The 20,724-nt window shown below is 37.0% G+C and overlaps 7 protein-coding genes across 7 annotated transcripts; 5 read left to right on the forward strand and 2 right to left on the reverse strand.

The window, feature by feature from the left end:
- Window positions 1-146: 146 nt before the first annotated feature.
- On the forward strand, window positions 147-3,312 carry B0P05DRAFT_592437 (DNA topoisomerase; the record flags this gene model as incomplete). Its single annotated transcript, XM_051582991.1, has 15 exons — window positions 147-170; window positions 215-274; window positions 327-702; window positions 755-823; window positions 868-1,192; window positions 1,235-1,292; window positions 1,342-1,395; window positions 1,438-1,643; window positions 1,688-2,139; window positions 2,266-2,417; window positions 2,471-2,559; window positions 2,611-2,722; window positions 2,766-2,874; window positions 2,923-3,120; window positions 3,170-3,312. The coding sequence occupies 15 exons, from the start codon at window positions 147-149 to the stop codon at window positions 3,310-3,312; spliced, it is 2,427 nt and encodes an 808-aa protein (XP_051429412.1).
- A 223-nt stretch (window positions 3,313-3,535) lies between these two features.
- On the forward strand, window positions 3,536-4,687 carry B0P05DRAFT_565071 (uncharacterized protein). The gene is made up of 2 exons (XM_051580913.1): window positions 3,536-4,089; window positions 4,134-4,687. Exons 1-2 carry the CDS (start codon window positions 3,953-3,955, stop codon window positions 4,510-4,512), a joined length of 516 nt encoding a protein of 171 aa, XP_051429413.1. The 5' UTR covers window positions 3,536-3,952; the 3' UTR covers window positions 4,513-4,687.
- B0P05DRAFT_565076 (Rhodanese-like domain-containing protein) lies at window positions 4,682-5,859 on the reverse strand. The gene is made up of 5 exons (XM_051580914.1): window positions 5,791-5,859; window positions 5,502-5,741; window positions 5,370-5,458; window positions 4,896-5,304; window positions 4,682-4,842 (listed from the first exon to the last, which is right to left on the reverse strand). The coding sequence occupies exons 1-5, from the start codon at window positions 5,822-5,824 to the stop codon at window positions 4,712-4,714; spliced, it is 903 nt and encodes a 300-aa protein (XP_051429414.1). The 5' UTR covers window positions 5,825-5,859; the 3' UTR covers window positions 4,682-4,711.
- A 262-nt stretch (window positions 5,860-6,121) lies between these two features.
- Window positions 6,122-8,274, forward strand: B0P05DRAFT_565080 (aluminum activated malate transporter-domain-containing protein; the record flags this gene model as incomplete). Its single annotated transcript, XM_051580915.1, has 5 exons — window positions 6,122-6,260; window positions 6,308-6,655; window positions 6,712-6,956; window positions 7,018-7,145; window positions 7,197-8,274. 5 exons carry the CDS (start codon window positions 6,122-6,124, stop codon window positions 8,215-8,217), a joined length of 1,881 nt encoding a protein of 626 aa, XP_051429415.1. The 3' UTR covers window positions 8,218-8,274.
- Window positions 8,275-12,408: 4,134 nt separating this feature from the next.
- On the forward strand, window positions 12,409-16,301 carry B0P05DRAFT_565088 (uncharacterized protein). The gene is made up of 7 exons (XM_051580916.1): window positions 12,409-13,001; window positions 13,057-13,467; window positions 13,520-13,640; window positions 13,685-13,778; window positions 13,831-15,303; window positions 15,352-15,470; window positions 15,525-16,301. The coding sequence occupies exons 1-7, from the start codon at window positions 12,541-12,543 to the stop codon at window positions 15,987-15,989; spliced, it is 3,144 nt and encodes a 1,047-aa protein (XP_051429416.1). The 5' UTR covers window positions 12,409-12,540; the 3' UTR covers window positions 15,990-16,301.
- Window positions 16,302-16,306: 5 nt separating this feature from the next.
- B0P05DRAFT_592443 (DNA-binding protein) lies at window positions 16,307-17,138 on the forward strand (the record flags this gene model as incomplete). The annotated part of the gene is made up of 5 exons (XM_051582992.1): window positions 16,307-16,337; window positions 16,378-16,404; window positions 16,460-16,623; window positions 16,665-17,024; window positions 17,070-17,138. 5 exons carry the CDS (start codon window positions 16,307-16,309, stop codon window positions 17,136-17,138), a joined length of 651 nt encoding a protein of 216 aa, XP_051429417.1.
- An 84-nt stretch (window positions 17,139-17,222) lies between these two features.
- B0P05DRAFT_481238 (mitochondrial distribution and morphology protein family 31/32) lies at window positions 17,223-19,053 on the reverse strand (the record flags this gene model as incomplete). Its single annotated transcript, XM_051575166.1, has 4 exons — window positions 17,223-17,918; window positions 17,965-18,232; window positions 18,278-18,860; window positions 18,909-19,053. The coding sequence occupies 4 exons, from the start codon at window positions 19,051-19,053 to the stop codon at window positions 17,223-17,225; spliced, it is 1,692 nt and encodes a 563-aa protein (XP_051429418.1).
- Window positions 19,054-20,724: the final 1,671 nt, after the last annotated feature.

The following is a 20,724-nucleotide window of genomic DNA, read 5'->3' on the forward strand; positions in this document are numbered from 1 at the left end:
TGTCTTGGCAACTGAAATTAATGCAGAAATGTCTTTTTTGTTGCTGTAAAACCACATCAGACGATTGAAACTCAGTAGGCGATCGTTGCTCGAAAGGAAAACGCGTCGACCATTTATTTTAATCTTTTAGCAAAACTTACATTAATATGCCTCTATGCAAAGTGCTTATGGTAAACCATACTTTATTTTCTGTTCTATGGTTAATAAAATATAGGTGGCAGAAAAGCCTTCTTTGGCTGAAGCCTTAAGTAAACTACTTGCACCAGGTGGTCAGGTACAGATAGCCATACTTTAAACCAGTTTGCAAACTAACCTGCTCTTACAAGTTTACTACTCATAAACACGCTACGTCTATTCACGAATGGAAAGATAATTTCCAAAACGAGCCAGCTGAATATCGCTTTACTTCAGTCACCGGCCATGTCTATGGTCTCGACTTTACAGAAAAGTATAATTCGTGGTCCATTGACCCCGTCAAGCTATTTGACGCTGAAACAATCAAACAGGAATCAAACCCTAAAATGAGATTAACTCAGCACTTACGGGCAGCTGCTAAAGGAGTAGATTATCTCGTACTTTGGCTTGATTGTGACCGAGAAGGAGAAAATATTTGTTTTGAAGTGATTGAGAATTGTTTGCCCTCCATGAATCATCCACAGAAAGGTGGGAAAATGTCTCATGTTTATCGAGCCAAGTTCTCAGGTAGGAACAAGAGAGAGAGATGATTGGCATGTTACTTAAGTTGTGAATACAGCCATCACAAAAGAAGATGTAAGAAAAGCCATGAAGAACTTGGGTAAACCCAACGAGAATGAAGCCAAAGGTAAATTGGATTGTCTGTTATTTTTTTATGCCAACACAATGTAGCTGTGGATGCTCGACAAGAGATTGATTTGAGGACTGGTGTGGCATTTACTCGCTTTCAGACTCGATTTTTTCAAGGAAAGTATGGTAATTTGGATTCTACTGTGATCAGTTATGGTCCTTGCCAGACACCCACTTTGTCGTTTTGTGTGGAACGTCATGACCGCATTCAAGGATTTCAGCCTGAGCCATTTTGGTCTGTCAGTGTAACGGTTCGTAAATCAGAGACACCTTTGAAATTATCTTGGTCAAGAGAAAGAGTTTTTGATCGGCAGGTGGGAACTATGTTTGTGAATATGGTGACAGATTCCAAATCAAAAGGAGCCAAGTAAGTGATTTCTTTGGTGAATCACGATTGACTTTGATATAGAGTCTTAAATATCAATATACAAAAGAAGTCAAAGCCTAGACCACATGCATTAAACACCGTAAGTCATTTATATGTAATAATTTGATAATCGTGTAAAAAAAAAATAGGTTGAAATGTTAAAGCATTGCTCTACTGGTCTCGGTATGAGTCCTAGTGAATGTGTATGTTATCTTTTATAGATGCAATCCTAACCAGTCTGTTAGATGAGTGTTGCTGAGCGATTGTATATGCAAGGATACATTTCATATCCTCGTACAGAAACATCCAAGTATCCAGACAACTTTGACTTAGATAGTGTTCTTCGCGAGCAATCCTCACATTCTGATTGGGGAAGCTACTGTACTGATCTCCTTAATAACAAATACGATAGACCTTCTGGAGGTACCGATAGCGGTGATCACCCTCCTATGTAAAGTACATTCTATATATTTCTACAAAACTAACTTGTCATAGTACACCTACACGCTTAGCTCATGAAGGTGAATTACCAGGAAATTCATGGAAATTATACGACTTTATTGTTCGTACATTTATCGGTTCACTCAGTTCAAATATGAAATACAATACAACAAGTGTTACTTTTGATATTGGAGGTGAAGTCTTTGAATGCAAAGGCACTAAAATGTTATCACCTGGCTTTACTTCTGTTATGCATTGGATTAGTACATCCGATGAATACATTCCTGATTTTAAGGAAGGAGAAGTGCTTGATGTTCTTGATGTAAATTTAGTCGAAGGCAAGACGAGTCCACCAGATTATTTAACTGAAGCCGAGCTCATTGGATTAATGGAACACCATGGCATTGGTACAGATGCTTCTATTCCTACACACATCAATAATATTTGTCAAAGAAACTATGTGCAAGTTTCTGGTGCTAAGCGTTATTTGATTCCTACAAACCTTGGTATTGTTCTTATTCATGGGTAAGACGACATATTTAGGTAAAATTGTATTTACTTTCTGTTAGTTACCGTAAGCAGAAACAAACAATACTGCAATAGATTCAATCTAATACTATACATACTTCTAGAAAAGATTGATCCAGAACTTTCACTGCCTACTATGCGTTCAGATATGGAACAGCAGTTAAGTTTGATTGCTTCTGGAAAGGCCTCCTACAACCAAGTCCTTGAGTATTTCCTCAAGATGTTTGAAAAAAAGTTTGTTTATTTCACAAACCAGGTATAGTAGAAAACTAAATTGAAATGAATCTCTTTTCAGGCTAACGCTTATAGATTGCAAATATGGATGAGCTGTTTGAAGCCACTTTCTCTCCATTGGCAGCAACCGGGAAACCATTATCCAAATGTGGTAAATGTAAAAGGTAAAGAGCCACATGCAAGTAAACAAACACATGTGCTGATATTTGTACTAGATATATGAAATATATTTCTTTGAAGCCAAACCGATTGCATTGTGCAACTTGTGATGAAACATATTCACTTCCTTTGAATGGCCATATTAAGCTTTACAAGGAACTTACTTGCGTATGTATTACACTCTTTCAGCTGTATTCTTAACTAGATGTAGCCTCTTGATGACTTTGAACTTGTGCTTTACTCTACTGGCTCAAAAGGAACTGGGTATCCCATTTGTCCATGTTGTTACAATAATCCTCCATTTGAGAACTTTCAAAAAGGTAGTTTCATGTCTAGTAATAGATGCTGACTTTTTTTTTTGTGATTAGGTATGGCTTGTAATCACTGCCCACATCCAACATGCACACATTCTATGGTCACAAATGCCATATGTCCTTGTCCTGAAAGTGATAATGAAAAAGACCCTTGTAAGGGTTCTTTGATTTTAGATGCTACATCAGCCCCTCGATGGAAACTAAGCTGTAATGAATGCAATGTTGTATCTTCCTTTGTAGACACTGTCAAAAGTAAGCAAGGGGGAGTTTTTTTTTGTTATATAACTTATATCTTTTACAGATGTTATCATACAAAAGGACGTATGTGAATGTGGCTCGGTCTTACTAAAAGTAGAGTTTCGTGAAAATCAAAATCGTGAACCACTATTAGGCTGCGTCATGTGTGATGATGAAATCGAGGGCTTGTTAGCAACAAGGTATTAAACAGTTAGTAAGAGTTTACTCTAATTTTTTTAGATTTGCAAAGAAGAATGTTCGAGCAAAGTTCAGAGGGTCCAGACGCAAAGGAAGAGGAGGAAAAAAGAAGTTTGATCCCAAGTTGCGCAAACTATATGCCGATATGCGATAACTTCAGTATGATGATAAACAATTAATCTTGGTTAATTCGCATTAAGCTATTAAAATCTTTTTTTTTTTCAAGTGATATTATGAGAATTAAAACACTTGTGTCTTGGGTATTTAAAGACAAATCGGAGTGCGCCTGTGAAAGAAATTAGAATAAAATCAAGTACTTACCAATAGGGATATGCTTGTCATATGTATCAGCTGTCAGGGATTTAAACATAAAAAAGCCCATATAACCAAACACAATAACCGTAGGGCCTATAAACGTCTAAGATTCGGGAGAGAGACGTATTTTTTACATAAGAAAATTTACATTTGAAGCTTCAACGAAGAAATAAGAACTACTCATGAAAACAGTATTGTTCTTGAACAAGCTACAAGATGCTAAATGTCTTCTCTTGATGGCATTTCTAGATAGAATTTTAGGTAAGATGTGCACTTTCATGCAGAAATTTTGTGTTGTAAAAAAACTATTGGTTGTTGTATCTCTCCTTTTTTTATGCAGGATAGATTTTTCTATTTCTCTTTTCTTTTTCTTTTTCTTTATATCAATATGATTTACAAGATATTCCTCTTAGCGCTTGCTACATGTATGCCTCTTGTCTTATGCGGCCACCCTGGAGAATTTGAGCAAAAGTAAAGCTAATTTGCATGTACGTTTAACTTATACTATTATTTAGACACATGTCAGAAAGTCACAACATTGAAATACAAGATGAAGTTGCATTCTTCAAGATACATGACCTTAATCAAGACGGTTTCTGGGACGAAGAAGAACTTAAGTCCATGTACGGTCTAGAAAGAGATATTGATCCAAATGCACAGCATATTAAGCTTATAATTGATCGTGTGTTCCAAGACATGGATTTAAACAGAGACCGTCTCATATCCCTAGATGAATATATCAATGCTAAACTACCTATGATCACCGAAAAGCAACAACGAGTAGAAGAGGAAGAAAAAAAGAAACAGAAGCCTATCAAAGCTCAACCAAAAGAGCCTGTGTTCAACCAAAATAAAGAATCTACGGGGACAATACCAAGCAAGTTTAGAGCTTAGAAGCTCTGATTAACTCTTTAAAGAATAGTTTTATCTGTTAAATAAGTATCAAATATATTAATTTTTTTTATCATTTAGCATATTTCCCGGCATCAGCATAGTTTGATACATGCTCCTGCCTCTTCTCTTGTACCACTATAATAATTAATTAAAAATGTATCTAAGCTTATCAGAGTGAAACATTTGCATGGTGAGATTTTTATTTGTCTTTTACGATGAGACTATCTGGTTTTCCAGCATATTCAGTCCAACTACCGTCATATACAGCTAGTTTACGAGCACCCACTCTCTCCAAAGCTAAGTACAATATAGAGGCAGTGATTCCGCTTCCTACAACAACAATAATGAAAATCCCTGTTTTATCAGATTGAGGTTTGACTTACCGCAACTGGTAATGACTTCTTTATCGAGATCAATACGTTTTGATTCAAACACTTGGCGCAATTTTTCATCATCCAACATGACACCATCGTGAACCACTTCATTAAACGCAACACTAATGGAACCTGGCATATGTCCAGAACTCAAACCGGCCCTAGGTTCTGGTGCTTCACCGGTGAAGCGAGCATAAGGACGTGCATCCAAAACTTGTGCGCCTGTTTGTCCCTGTTGAATACAGCGAGCATTTGCCAAAACGGCTTGATAATCTCGAACAAAATCCTTATTGAGTTTTGGGATGCGGTAGGTTTTGGGTTCTACAGGTTTTGGTGATCCTGTTTCGATAGGACCATCGCTTTTTTCCCATAAAGGCAAGCCTCCATTCAAAACAGAAATAGATTCATGACCAAATACCTATATCGTCATATTCTTTACATTTGTGCTTGCTATATATGTACATTTATATATCCATGTCGTACCTTAAATGTCCAATAGACGCGACATGCAGAAAAAACGCCTGCAGTATCATAAACCACAATATGATCATCTTCACTGATGCCCAAATTGCCTAAACAGTGATTAGAGGTAGCTATCAAGGTAACATTACGTACCAACAGCACTGGCAAAGACTTCTGGTGAAGGTAGCATATGTGGGAGGTCGCTTGAAGTGTCCTTGATAGTGTCTATGCCGAAAAATTGACTACCGATAATACGTTTCTGAAGGAACTCAGCAAATGGGTCACGGTTTGTATTCGGCATATGCCAAGAACCGTCCAAGATCTTGACAGAACCCAAAGCCGCCTTCAGTTCCTTGGGAGAAACCAAACTGCCAAATAGACGCTGTTGAATATCTGCACGTTTTATATTATTAACTAGCTTTAAAAAGGGGACAATACTAACTTTTTTTAATTGTAGGACACGCTTGTTTGAACATAAGGAATTAATAGAAAAAGCAGATGGAATCTTCCATATTTAGTCAACAACACACTTCTGATGACGTTGCATGAATAATATGAAAAGAAGTTTAAATTTCCTACTACGACTGCAGAGATCAGTAGTTATTTCCTGATTAGGACATGCCAATCTATTCAAGTAATGCAGTTTGGATATTAACCTACACACGCACTAAGTTCGTTTAGAGTGTATATAATAGGAATTTTTTATTTGGCAAGCAATACTATATAAAGCACCTTCTTCTTTTTCTTTTTTCTTTTTTGTTATACTTCATAAAATGAAAAACAATGAAGAACTCAAGTTGCCAGCTTCAAATGACAAAGCATCATTATCTGATGATGAATCTGTCAGAATAAACATAAATGATAGAAAAGAATCAGAAGATAAACTTTCATTTCAATCTCGAGATACCCTTGGTAAGGTTTTGACTTATGCGCATACGCTTTATAACTCTTAACATTAGATTCAGATCAACTTAATTATAATGAGAAAAAACCGGAGTTTTCATCTACTATATCAACTCATATCACTGTCAAAGTGCCTGGACAAGAAAGAATTACTATCATTGAAGATGTGCAATACTTTCGCAGTGCAGAAGAAGGCTCGCAACAACCATCTATTAATGCAGAAAAAAAATCTCATCCTAGGGTAGAGCAAATCAAAGATTCTAAGGTCTATCAATGGTTTGTAAAGCAGTGCAATTCTGCAGACAATCGCTATGCCTTCCAAATGAGTATTGGATTTATCATTGCTGCCATCTTTGTCGTTGTTTCACCTCTCTCAGACGTATTTGCGAATGCATTTTGGATTGGTAAAGAGAGCATATTAGTTTCTTCTATAGACATAATCTCCTAATACAATTTATAGGCATTTCTGTTGTTACTGTGCTTGATAATACTGTTGGAGGTCTAGTCAACCTTAGTTTACAACGTTTACTTGGTACTATCATTGGTGGTGTATCGAGTATTGTAGTGATGACTATCACTCGTGCTATATTTCAGCCTTCTTGGGACCACAGAGCCATTATTCTTCTATGCTTTCTTATGTTTGTGCAGGTCTTCTTTATTGCAAAGATAAAAATAAAGCCTAATACGGCATACGCTGGTAGTATTGTATGTTTACTTATTGATCCGATATCATTATGTATATTAAATTGTTTAATTTACTATATAGGGCTTACTCACAACGGTTATTATTTTACTATCTGGGTACTCTGAATTAATACAAAATCGATTATCGTACACAGCTGAACTAGGTTCATGGAGAACACTAAACTTAATCATAGGCATTGTTATCTCGTTGTAAGTAGAATCAATGGAACATCAGATAAAGTATAAAACTAACTCTATTAGAATTGTCTCTGTATTTGTGTTCCCAGTCAAAGCAAGCAGTGTTATGCGAAAGAATTTGGGCAAAGCAATGGAAGATGCCGCTGATCTGTATCAGAAATCGTCCGAATTCTATCTGGACTTTAGCGGTAGCACAACAGCAGCTGTCAATGAGTCCTTGGCCTCTACGATTGACCGCCATCTACCAAATGAGGAAGAAAATCACAAGCTATCTGATATCATGGCCAGAACTTTTACAGCTCAACCTCCGGATTTGAAACCTGATCTACGAAGCCAAATTCGTCAGCAATTAGAAGAAAGTGATCAGTTCTGGAAGCATAGTTCAATTACCAGCGTTAGCAATGAGGCATTCTCCGTCTTGGCTAAACTACAAACGGAATCAACCCGTTTGCGTAATGTATCGAATGAATATTATATTCAGTCCATTTTTCGAATTTTTGGAGGAAAAGAACGATGTAAGCGTCATATGAGAAGAGCCAAGCGTTACAATGAGGCCATTGAAGCCATGAAGAGTATAGCCTGGCCTTTGGTTTCTTTCCGTTTACTTCAACCATTGGTAAGCTTAAACCAGACAACTCAGACAATGCGTGCGGATGGATCACCCAATCTAAATGATTCAACAGCTCTTCAGGAACGTATTACTCCGACAAAAGAAACATTGGAAAGTTTCAGTGATAGTTTACGAGTCATGTACAAATTAGGCCGTATATTGAAAGATTACAAAAGATCTCTTAGTGATTTCGCTGAAGACTGGGTTGAAATTGATCGAATGGTGACTAATGGAAACTTACATATCCAACGCGAACTGAAACAGACTGTGAAAGCAGGCATGTACTCTCATAATCTTGATGGTCTTAAACTTTTATCGTATTATGGTTTCTTGGTGAGGTGTTCTATGATCTGGGATGGCCTGAAAACCGTAGTTGAGAAACTGAGTCCTTTGAATGGAACATTAAGTAGAGCTTCAAGCATGGGAATGAACACACCGTTGCCTAACCGAGAAGTTTTACCTGTACCGGAGTGATAAGAAACCCGTTAATCTGTGTAAATTATTGGGATGTATCTAATATTGTTATTTACTGTCTATTTAAAATAAAAAAAGTTACATGTGCATATTGTAATATGCAGGTTTCAAGTCTTTGGGTGAACAATTTTCTAAGATTGTTCATGTGGTAATCTGCAACGAAATGATTGAACAGTTTCGTATTATGAATGTGATCTAAGAGATGCATTAAACAATCTTATGAAAAAATTGGTCAGTTGTTTAAACGAAAGCACTTTGACTAATTCAAAGAAGGGTAGTTCTCTTCGGTTTTGTCAACCAAAAAATGAGCTTTATAGCATCGTTGAGCAGGTTTTGAGAATGTGTAGGACTTTAGTTATTAAAGGATTTTCTTAGAGTTTGTCGAGGAATCTCAAGTTAAACTTTGAAAATTTTAGCTACAAAGTAAACATATTACACTTTTACATGATTAATCATGCAGGGAAAAACATGCATGCAATGATTTCCACTTAAACTATTAATTTCAATCCGATACCTATTGAATAGCTCAATGTCATAAGAATTAGGTTAGTTCGACTTAAATTTAGTTCATCAGACTCGTAAGAGTCGCCAGCTTAATGGATCAAGTGCGTGTTAGCAAGTTATTATATTTAAATGAGTAGTTTAGTAGAACATTAATTATTTACACAATAAAGACAGCAGGCAAGGAAATGCTTTAGCAGTAAAAAAAAAAGAAAACATTTTATACACATCCTTGTCTTTTTCTTAGCCATATAAAGGTAGTATAAGGTTTGTTTATACATGCATAAACACTCTAAATACTTTAAAATCATGTTTATTAGCATACATGGTACCTTTGGGGTCGATTTGGACCAGAAAAAGCGACTTGTAAAAAATGGCCATTTTCACCTCAAATCCAAAGGGTACCATTCATGAAAAAAGCTCGTTTGACAGCACTTGATCTTCTTTTTACAGCTACATGACGAAAAATAGAGCTATCAATGAGTTTAAATACTCAAAACGAGCGTAAAAATTTCCAGTTTTTGACTAATGTATTCACTTACCAATTGTACTATGAGAATGATACAATAGGAGCCAAAAACCTTGTAAAAATTTCTGCGTATTTGCTTGATATTTCACCAGCAAAGTTGCTATGCCTCTTATATTATTGAATTCAGGAGACTGATGTCTACAACTTTTGTCACTATACCTAAGTCAGATAACCGCGTCTTTATGTAGTTCTCAGCAAAAGCTCCATTTTTTTTTTTTTTTAATGATTTTATTTGCCGCACGTATTAGTGGTCTCGAGAGGGACCCACTAAAAGAGGTGCTCGACAATTATTTATTATAAGAGGATTAAAAGAAACAAAAAGGGTACTACAATTTCAAAAAAAAAAAAGAAATCAAGAAAAAAAAAGAGCAGCTACTGCGAGAAAAGACCTCTCAAGATGAAAGGTCATTTTCAACAGCTATACGCTTAATTTGATAGCGAGTGCTATGAAGAACAGAGAGATAATGGAATGGTTGGTTCTGCATGGTATGGGTCCAATGGGCCTTCCAGATTTCAGAGAGACCGATCAAGGTTACCATGGCTACTGAAAGAGGACAGTTGGTTTGAGACCGAATCCGAGAAAAATTGAAAGATGCAAGTGCATCAGAGACTAGATCCAGAGAGGTGCCTGGCCATAGAAATTCCCTGATCAAGGCATCCCAGAACGGAAATTTTTGGGGGCAGCGAAAGAAGAAATGGTACACAGTCTCCTGATCACCACACAAAATGCAGGCAGCAGTAGGGAAGCGAGCAGGAAAAATCTTGGATAGAAATAAGCGAGTGGGAATCTTGCGAGTCAGAAATCGATACATCACATTTCTCTGCAATGTTGTGATAGGTATACACCAAAAGTACTTCCAAGCAGCAGAAGAAACTTCTTGCCGGGCAATGATATCAGACAAGTCAGCTTGCGTGATGACCTTACGGAAAGTATAGTCACCATTCTTGAGGGCAATGAAATTTTCATTGTCAAAAGGCAGTTTCAACATACGCACAAAAGAAAAGAAACCAAGAGACCGCTGGATTGCAGGAATATGCACAGGATTGTATAAGTCTAATGAAGTACGAACAAGGCATTGACCAAAGAATGGCTCCAGTTGACAATGATTTTGATTCACTGCTTGAATATATTTTCTGACACTACGACGGATATCCAGGGGAAAGGAAGAAACTGGTATTGGTGCCAAATAGTGACCCTGTGGATGGTACTCATATAGATAGGAAACTGCTACTGTGCGTAGTTTGAGAGGCAAATCAAAGGTGTCAGATGGCAAAACAATTGAGCGTAATGGCAGTAGAAGGCATTCGATAGGGTTTGGCATGTATGAGTATTGTTTCCTAGGAATAGCATCCATTGTCTGGCAGCACATTGTGACAGTGTTACTTGCCAATTGCCTGAGTTGGCCTGGGCGAGAACGAGGAAAGAGCAGACCCAAGAGCAGATGTTCAGTCTGAAGCAAAGCACGGGTATGTGCTGCTAGAAAGTCTTGTATCAGAGAACGTTCAGCTTGAGGACACAAAAAAGGATGAAGCCAATGGTAATACAGTGATTTCTGCTGAGAAAACAAGTCAAGAATGCCAAGGCCACCATGCCACTTTGGTGCAGTCATCGTTTAAAAGCTCCATTTTTATTGCAGTAGAAAGAAGAACTGGAGCTGCCTTCCATCTCAATCTCCGCATATAGCCCTTTGCTATGTCCCTTGTTCGTTTGCTTCCCACAGTTGCATTACAGAATGCATACATTTCTATTTTTCTATGCTCTTTAGCACTAAAATCTGAGCTAGATGCTTTATAAAGATCTAGCTCTAACGTACTTTACATGATATCTAGAGTAAAAATGCTCAAAACACAGCTTAAACATGCCAATCTTTGATGGTCTATTGCTTGACAACCAGACTATCAAAATAGCCGGTTTTCTCATTTAAAACATGTTCTTTTGAGTTCAAGAATCGAATGGTACTATTAGTTTGGCTTCTAGGTGAAATTTATTTTTTGATCAATGGAGGATCCACGGAGGTTCGTGAAGATAAAAACAAAAGTTCATCAAATGTAATGAATCTGTTCATGCTCTCTCTACAAAGCTCAACATTGTGAACAAAAGCTTCAATTACATCAATCAAATAGTTTTCTTCCATTATTTTTACTTGGATTGAATGATATGACTTGGGTTCAATTTATTATGTTTCTAGGTTCAAGTACGACTGTTGTGCCTTCAATGGTTTAAACAAAAGCGCTTTTAGTGTATATCTGTAAGCAAAGAAAATTGTGTGCAGTAACCCAAAATTGAAAAGGTTTAGTGCGATTGAAAAAGTGTTAAAGCGAGATAAACTTTTTATCTGGTAACAAATCAGCAGCCTTGAATTTATCAAAATAATTACAAGTATAACTATCCTACTGTGGCTTTGGTTCTCCTATGATACCTCAAAAAGAACATAAAAGCATATTCTTAACAGGCATGACTCGTAAAGGGGTGGAAAGGGAAAAATGATAACGTTTTGATATAAACTGTAATGCAGACAGACTTGGTCAAAACTGTGCTTCCAATAGTAAGTTGTATTCATTACCCGAATATTTGGAAAAAGAGCATCCTTGTCAAGCTGAGAATGATTGAGTCTGATGCTTGTGTTCCGCCAAGCATGTCACTTGGGCTCATTACAGATGAATGAAAACGACAATGATTTGGTACTACATGCCTGGATTTATATCGAAGCTGAAAGAATACAATAGAGTTGGTATATTAAAAGCACAGTGTTATCGTGCCAAGTACTACCATGATGAATAAGCATTCAAATACCATATTGCTTCTTTAAACCTCATCAGAGACTGTCCTTGTCTATTTGAACAATAAGCAGTTTGCCTCGTCATCTTTCAAATAAACACAAATTAATTTGTATTTATAAGCATCCAGGAACTTCTTTATTAGGAAGAATTACGAGAATAATCAAAGGTCAGCATATTTCACCTGACTAAAGAGAAAAAGGGAATAGCCCCAATTAAAATCTTGAATATATATTCAACAGGAAAGAAACACTTTCTATAAACGCGTGTTTTTTTGTATTTCGAGTATCAATAATTTAGATTTCGAAATGACGTAGAGTTGCTTTTTTGGGGCGAATAAAAAAAGAGAGAGAGGCTTTTTTCTGTATTCCTACTTTTTCTTTCTTTTATTTTATTTTTTTAGCTTTTCTCTTTCTGTGTGTTTTCATTAAAAAGAAAATTAAAGAAGACAAGGAAGAACTTATTTTATTCTTATTAAAAACCCCCTCCCTCTTTTTTTCCCTATCATAAAGATTATGAACATAAATGAACAAAGCGAGCAGAAAGAAGACCTCCACCATCCACCATCAGAAACACTCTCATCCCAAATGAATATTGGCAGTGAACTGACAGCTATTCTCTCTTCGACCTTTCAATATGTTGGCATGGAGTTTATCGATATGCTTTTAAAGGAAATTACAATACAAACAAAGGTACACTCGACCCTTTTGTTGCAGTTATTATCTCTCGAAGAATATAGAGAATTATGCAGCATATACAAATCAGACGAGCAGAAGAAACTGAATATTATCTCATGCTCACAAAGTTCTTCCAGCTCTCCTGAAATTAGATACCCTTCTTGCGGTAACAGCGACAATACCTCGTCTCCTCAACATCCAACTTCCTCTGTTGCCATGGATTCAACACCCGATCAACTCCAAGATCAATTTTTATTGATCAGGTCTTGCTTTTCAAATCAAGCGAGCATGAAATCCAGGTAAGCGACATTGCATGCCTTTTTTTCCTGGGATGTATACTTATTTCAATTTTAGCTTGACAAACACAATTATTCCTCTGTTGTACCTAAACTCAGCTTCGCCTTATATCAAAACACTATTGAATGACCATGTAATTTCCCTCTTGAACCAACATACAGACACTGAACAGCAAGAAGTCGAAAGAGGTATTTACCCTTCTTATCAGCATTTTGTTGGGTTAAAGCTTGATTCAAATCGAGATAAAAACGATACTATCAAAGGCATCTTGTGTGTTACAGATAGTGTTGTGATTGAATCTTCGAGAATGAACACAATCACAACGATACTGAATTTTATGCAGACAAGGTGTATCAATGAGCTAAGCCAATTGAGAAAGCAAGAACAGTTGATTAGTGCTAGAGATTTGGCTCTTCTCGATGCTGAAAATAAGCTCAAGTTCTTGGCTGATATGAGCCATGAAATCAGGTAATGTTATTTGATTTTCTCTCTCTGTTTGTCATTGACTTGTCTATAATAGAACACCTATGAATGCTGTCATTGCACTTACGGATCTTTTATTACAAGAACGATCTACTTTAAATATTGAACAAATTGAACACTTGGAAGTGATTCAAACCAGTGGTAGCCATTTGCTAACAGTAAGTTAAAAAAAGAGAAAGTACGAGTATACTCAAAATCATAGATCATCAACGATATCCTCGACATTTCAAAATTAAATCATGATCCTAAATTTAAACTTGAAAGCAGACGATTTAGCTTGAGAAAATGCTTAAAAGGTAAGACTCCAAAAAAAAAAATTACCTCCCCCTGCTAATCACATCCATCAAGATACCTTGAATATGGCTAGACATCAAGCATCCATGAGTCAGCAAAACAAAGTAGTTTATGTACTTGAATGTCCTCCGGATAAAGACGATAATGTACCCCTTCCTCAACTTATATCTCAATTGGAAAACAGTGGTGTCTTGTTGAGACCTCTGCTTCACAAGAAGGGTAAAACTGTCCTGCCTGTGATTTGGAAAATTGACCCCGATGTACCTGACCATCTTTTTGGGGATACCATGCGTTTGACACAAATTATGCTTAACCTGTGCTCAAATGCAGTCAAGTTTACAAAACAAGGTGGTATTCACATCCGTATCAAACGCTCAACACCAACTCCTTTACGCACACCTTCTGCTAGACTATCAGATAAGCGCATGACGTTCAAAGAACGCTATGATGCAAAAATTGAGACTATTTGGAACCAAGCAATGCAAGACAAAAGAGACCGTAGTAATAGCTATAATCCTTTACCAAGTACAGAAGAAGAGGTGATGCCGAATGATTATTTTGGAGAAAAGTCAATATTGGAAATCTCTGTTACAGACACAGGCATTGGCATTCCTGCAGATCGTTTACCAAAACTATTCAAGTCTTTCTCTCAAATAGATATCTCTACAGCAAGAAGATATGGTGGCACAGGTCTAGGCCTTGCCATTTCAAGCACACTCGTCAATCGAATGGGTGGTTGTGTCTGGGTTGAATCAGAAGAAGGTGTGGGTTCAAGATTTGCTTTGACTTTACCCATGACAGTAGCTCCTCGGGGTAGGAATCATAGCAGTGATAGTACACCACTTGGGTTTGCTGGATCACCTTCTTCTCCTGGCTCTACTGTTTCTGACAGTAGTAGCAGTGTTCATTCAGCTTTGGGAAATGCTACTTCCAATTCTGGAGGTACTAATGACATCATATCACCCTTATCATCTGCTTATTTTACCTTCTCTACACCCACAATTACAAGTGCAGGTAGTACAGCGAGTGGTAGTGGCTCAGGCTACTTTCCTGTTACAACGGCTCAACTTGCTTCACAACAACAACAACAACAACAACAGCACCAACAACGTCCTTTACTCTCTCGATCTACACAACAACAATACTTTGCTACTGAACCATTCAATCAACAACGTTCAGAACCCATCTCAATTCCTCAAATCATTGAAAACAGTACAAATGAACAATCATTTTCACCTATGGCTGAAGATGGACATCCTCTTAATCCCAATGTGAACATGACAACTAATTCAGGCATGGAGTCTGATACTTCTAAACGAATCAATGTCTCTGGAGGCAGTAATGTTGCTAGTAATAGTGGTGGGAATAATGCCAGAAAGAGTTATAATGACTTGTTATCACCAGCTACTCGGAACAATCGTGTGTCTATATCCAAGCAGCATTATCACAACAGAAAGCCCCAAACAAAAGAAGAAAACCTTGCTAAAGCACATCCTTTACGTATCTTGCTTGCAGAGGATAATATTTGTAAGTTGGTTTGCATATGGTAGACATGGTATTGACCAACTGTTATAGTGAATCAAAAGATTGCTATTAGTATCTTGAAACGACTAGGCTATATTGATGTGGCTATTGCTAACAATGGAAGCGAAGTATTGACTCTCATGAAATCCTCTGTCTTTGATGTTATATTTGTAAGTGACATATTAGACCATGAATCTCCCCCCCCCCTATTAACCAAAAATTAGATGGACTTGTATATGCCAGAAATGGATGGTCTTGAAGTGACTCGAGAAATCATTAAAGAAAGAACTCGACAAAAGCAATTAGTCAACCAAACGACCGAAAACACAACGCCATCTTCCTCATCAGACTCTGAAAGCTTGTTGAATAGCATAGACGTTTATATCATTGCATTGACAGCATCAGCATCCCGTGAAGATCGACAAATTTGCATTGATGCAGGCATGAATGACTTTATCAGTAAACCCTTTACCATGACAGAAATGAAATCAGCACTCAAAACGTGTGCCAACAAAAGAAAGAAACGAAGAAAATTGACCCAGAAGCAAATGGATATTGAAGATGATACGCCAGCTACTTCTTCTATTATTGAGGATATTGATGGACCGGCTATTACTTCAGACATAGCTCATCACTCTACAGATGATCCCATGATGGATGTTCAGACAGCAACAACACATACACTATAAGTCTCTATTTTTTATTTTTTTTATTTTTTATTTTTTTTGCATACCCAATCCTCACTTTTTATTTATATGTACATTCATATCTCTTTGTGTATATGCATTATCGTTTGTATCATCTTTCATTTGTTTTGTTGGTTTGTCTGATTGGCCTATTTTTTTGTTCTTTTTTTGTTCTCTTTACCTTAATAATATTCCCCCTTGTGTAAGACAGGAGATCTTATTGTTCCTCTCTTTTTTTTTTTGACAGTATGAACATTGGCGGCAATTAAAAATGTAAAGAAAATAGTCAAGTATTATTCTCCTTCTTTTCCCTTTAAACTATGAGTCATGAGCAAATCGTTATAAGAAAAGGTACCAGACCTATTTCGTGTTGTGTCTCATAAATATTTAGACATTATTGACTTGACTTGCGAGTTTTGTAAGATGCAGAACAATTAACATGGAGCTAAAGTCTTTTTTTTTTTTTTTTATAGTAGAAACATGGTTCCATCAGATCTTATATAAACGTAATATATATCCCAGAGCCATATTTGAGACACAAAAGAAGTTTCAAGTGCCTGTCAAGGTAGCGACACACCCAGATGTTCAAGAATATATTGCAAGTTTTGTTCAATCGTGCCATCCATTATTAGAAAAGGTAAATCGTTCTTTTATGCATCATTATTGATCTGCAAACAGGGTCTTGTCAAATTCATCTCTTTAACTGTGCTAAAGGACGATAATGTAGCAGAAGAGAAGTTCGTGTTTGAGATCAATTCCATATTGAACACTGTAGACATTCCCCTTGAGATCCTCCAAGAGAGTGAATCCATATATACCATGGGCGATCTTGAGCAGCATTTAAGAGCATGTTTGATCAAGTTGGGTTCTGTTGTGCAGGAATCAACAGACAATGACAGACGATTCGCATTATCTATCGAAACAGTACAAGATGGATATCCACAACAAGGTACAATCGATTGGATTCCTGCAGGCGAAAACCATCATCCTTGGGCCAAACTGATCCCATTAAAATCAGCACCTATGGACTTATTTCGCGTAATGTATTGATATCGAAGGCTATTTGTACTCATCTTTTATTAGTTTAATACTTTTGTTATGGAAGCATCTAATAACAATAGCAATAGAAAGGGTAAAGAACGTTGCCCATAATAGTATTTACACAAGGAAGAGAAGGGTGGTCATATGTATAAAAAAGAGAAGAGAGGGGGGGTATATAAATAAATAAAGTGCAACTTAGGATGTACCAGTACCCAAATAACTCCAAAAACCTCTTGATGTACCACGCATGAGTTCATGAATATGAAGTAAGTTACGAGACATCTCTTTGATACTCCAAAAGCCAATACGTTTTAAACGTCGATTGCGTTCTTGTTGGTCGCGTGTCAAATCTACAAAACCTTGACCGAGTTTTTCGCTCATTCTTTCTGCCAATGTAGAGTCATGTAGACTCCAGGAACCATCAAAGTTACTGAGATCCATGACGACACGAATCTTGATAGGCACAATGGACTTGTTGCGAGAAATGTAGCCTACAATGGGTCTTACCATAGCATTATTGAGATAGCTTAGCTCAGGCGTCTTGAGTGGGACAGACGCTTTTGTATCTTTAAATCTAAATTCCATGTCCATCACGAACTTTTTGGCCATGGAGTCTTCTTCCTTTTTCTTTTTCTCTTCGCGTTGACCACCGACAACAAGGATTTCTTCGCCTTTGCCTGCACCCAAGATCACAGGCTGTGATAGTTCAATGCTATCTGTAAGTTCATAGACAAGTCGACGCAAAAGTTCAGTAGAATCAGCTTCAACAGCTTCTTGAGGAATATAGATATCTGCATAAATGTCCACTGTGCCTGAGGTAATCCATCCAGGTGGACCTTCCACACCACGGTTAATATGATCAATATTGACACCATCAATTCTTAAGCGGGACTAATAGACTATTTAGAGGTACATAATCAGCATGTTTATCTCTCACCTTTCTTTTATAGCCTTGTTTCTTCATTTCATTGTCTGTCATCACACCAAATCGTGCTGTTTCGCCACCTACAAGAACACCGTTTGGGTCAGGCTTCTTGAAAGGGTAGTAATGATAAATATCATGGCTTCTAATACTCGGATTTTTAGAGTCAATGTGTCCAGATTGTTCCAACACACTTTTTTCTAATTGAGGCGTGTGTACGCTAAACAAGCACTTGTCAAATGAACCTGTAATAGAAGTAGCACAGAGTAAATCATAAAAAAGCCTAGAAGAAGTTCAGACAAAAAAAAGTGTTAATTTCATTCCTTACCATTGTTTACGGAATCGATCTAATTGAGCTTGGAATATAGAGACAGGGTAAGGTCTAAATCCATTTGGCTGATAAACAGTAACTAGCAAATCTTCTAGTGTCAATTTTTCTAGTTCAAAATCACCCGGTGTGTATTTGTGTCGAGCAGCAACTGGATCGTAAGGCACATCAGGATCCCAGCGAACATGTCGACGATCAACCACACCACGCACACCTTGTATATCAGCGCTCTGAACAAGACCTTTACCGTCCATCCAGCGCATGAGGCTTAGTGTGACGTCTACACGATCAATGACGAGATCACACCACATCCATTTTTTAAGTACTTCATTGTCTTTTTCATCTTCATCTAATTCAACACCTGCCAAAGGATCATCGTCTTTGTTGATATAGTCTACTTCTGTGCTCAAAAGAGCTGCATGACGTTCAAATTTCTCTTTTTCTGAGCGGGGCATTCTGTATATCTTGACATTGTTAAATCGAATTTTGCCGTCTTTCCAATTAGGCAAGATGGCCGAGTCAAAAATGACAGTCGCACCTGTTGCTGAAGTCAAGTATTTGCCAATGCGGTAAGCAATCCATTCTACATAAAGAAAGAGAGTTAAGCGCAGCTATCATCTTCATTCTTTACCTTGAAATTGAAGGGAATTGGCTAACCATAGAATTAAACTAACAAAACTTGTTGTGCCTACCAATAACCAAACAGTATGACCGAGAAATAGCCAGGAGAACAAAGCTGTTGCGTCATTAAGTGTCCACGGTCTAATTTGTCTCATAAGCGGATACTTGATACGGATCTTTAGTCTATCAAAAAATCCTCGGGCTTGGGCTAGTAGTTCTTCTTTACGAGGTGGTTGAGGCGTGGTGTGTAACATACGCATGGGTGGTTGTAGTTGAAGCCAGAGTTTGCTCATTTTCAATATTTTGTTTGTGTTGGATTGCTGAGGACATACTGCTACTTCGTGTCGACAGTTGACGTCGATGTTATAAGCCAGTACAGGTGCTAGTAAAAAGTTTTTGCGCTTGGGAATATGATGTAGTAACTTGCTGTTTGGTTTTGGTAGCGACTTTCTGAGCAGAGAAGATATGGACATGATGTGAAAACAAAAAATATATTTTTTTTCGAGATTGTGTTGACTTTTAAAATATGCCTACGCTGTGCAAAGAATTTTTTTTTTTACTTTGAAGATGATTGGTAGATCCGCCTCAATGCAGACGATATAGATTTATTGTGTAAATGCGGTAAAATTATTATTGCTTTGTCATGTTGAGAATAGAAAAGGCAGTACACTGTAGATTCACTTTGAGTTCATAGTCTTTCTTTGAATTAAATGACCCAATGAATTCATTAAAGAAATCCCATCTCTGTGATAAAGCTGTAGTTTCTACCTTTGACTCACCTAGGCTATTAATTTCAATCAAATAATTCAAGAAAATGAAGTAGTTCGGTCCATAAAGCGCACTTGACTCACCAGCTTAATGCGTCAAGCATGTTTTGATAAGAATAAACAATTTGGTAGCACATTACTTATTCACGCAACTATGACTCGACACTGTTAAATTCATCAAATAGACTTCCTCATAGACTTTAGAAAGTATACAGATATTGTATTCAATTAGTAAATTTATGAATGCTATCCTTTACACAACAACAAGAAAAAAGAATTCGTTTATTATAAACAATCTTCTGTTGAAGAAGATGCTTTGTTGGCTACGGCTGAATTGTTGCCTGTGCCAATGTCAAACATTATTTTGACAATCTCGTTCAAGAAGGCGCAAGTTTTGTAAATGTGATAAGTAAAATCAAGCAGTCAAATGCGTCCGCTGATGATATCGTTCTGAATACGTACTATCTTGGTCTTTTTGGACTTAGCTCACTCTGAAAATACGACTTGGAAAACACAATGGTTTTCCAAGTGTACCTAGGTACAGCACACATATCATAGCTAAGCTAAATGATAAGAATAAACTAACGAAGAACAAAAAAAAAACTAGGGTAGAGTACGAAGTTTTTCTTGTGTTCTCTTGTCGGTGAAATGTGCTCAATGCTAGAGGTTGGAAGTTTGGTTCTTCCTTTGACTTACGAAGAATACGCTAACTTCGACTCTAGCATTAACCATTTATACAATATTGCAGCCCTTTACGAAAAAACACTGCATAAAAAGCAAGCAAGACGCAGCATCAAATTGGCAACTGCTAGATTTTGATGTTGTGAAAACTGTCTTCGGCATTAGCACATGCAGGACTTCAACAGTCAACGAAGAAAGATGCCAATAAAATCAGCTTGTTTTTTGTTGTAATTGCTTCTTAATCACAAAGCGCTCTATTTCGTCTCTTGACTTGTTATGTTAAACTTGTCCCAAATACACTAATTATGTTAAGTAGAATTAAAATGAATCCCCAAAAAAAGGAAGGAAGTTGGCCTGAATAATGATTTTTTGTTTGAT

This window comes from Gilbertella persicaria (assembly GCF_025201335.1).
Source record: "Gilbertella persicaria strain CBS 190.32 chromosome Unknown B0P05scaffold_78, whole genome shotgun sequence".
Lineage (NCBI taxonomy): Eukaryota > Fungi > Mucoromycota > Mucoromycetes > Mucorales > Choanephoraceae > Gilbertella > Gilbertella persicaria.

Excerpts from the sequence above, each read along its gene's own strand:
- B0P05DRAFT_565076 (XM_051580914.1), bottom strand. The coding sequence starts at position 5,824 with ATGTTCAAACAAGCGTGTCCTACAATTAAAAAAA. Across the intron at positions 5,742-5,790 it reads GTGTCCTACAATTAAAAAAA|ATATTCAACAGCGTCTATTT; the intron begins GTTAGTATTGTC and ends TAAAACGTGCAG. Across the intron at positions 5,459-5,501 it reads AGTCTTTGCCAGTGCTGTTG|GCAATTTGGGCATCAGTGAA; the intron begins GTACGTAATGTT and ends ATCACTGTTTAG.
- B0P05DRAFT_565071 (XM_051580913.1), top strand. The coding sequence starts at position 3,953 with ATGCAGGATAGATTTTTCTATTTCTCTTTTCTTTTTCTTTTTCTTTAT. Across the intron at positions 4,090-4,133 it reads CCTGGAGAATTTGAGCAAAA|ACACATGTCAGAAAGTCACA; the intron begins GTAAAGCTAATT and ends ACTATTATTTAG.
- B0P05DRAFT_565088 (XM_051580916.1), top strand. The coding sequence starts at position 12,541 with ATGAACATAAATGAACAAAGCGAGCAGAAAGAAGACCTCCACCATCCA. Across the intron at positions 13,002-13,056 it reads CAAGCGAGCATGAAATCCAG|CTTGACAAACACAATTATTC; the intron begins GTAAGCGACATT and ends TTTCAATTTTAG. Across the intron at positions 13,468-13,519 it reads GATATGAGCCATGAAATCAG|AACACCTATGAATGCTGTCA; the intron begins GTAATGTTATTT and ends TGTCTATAATAG.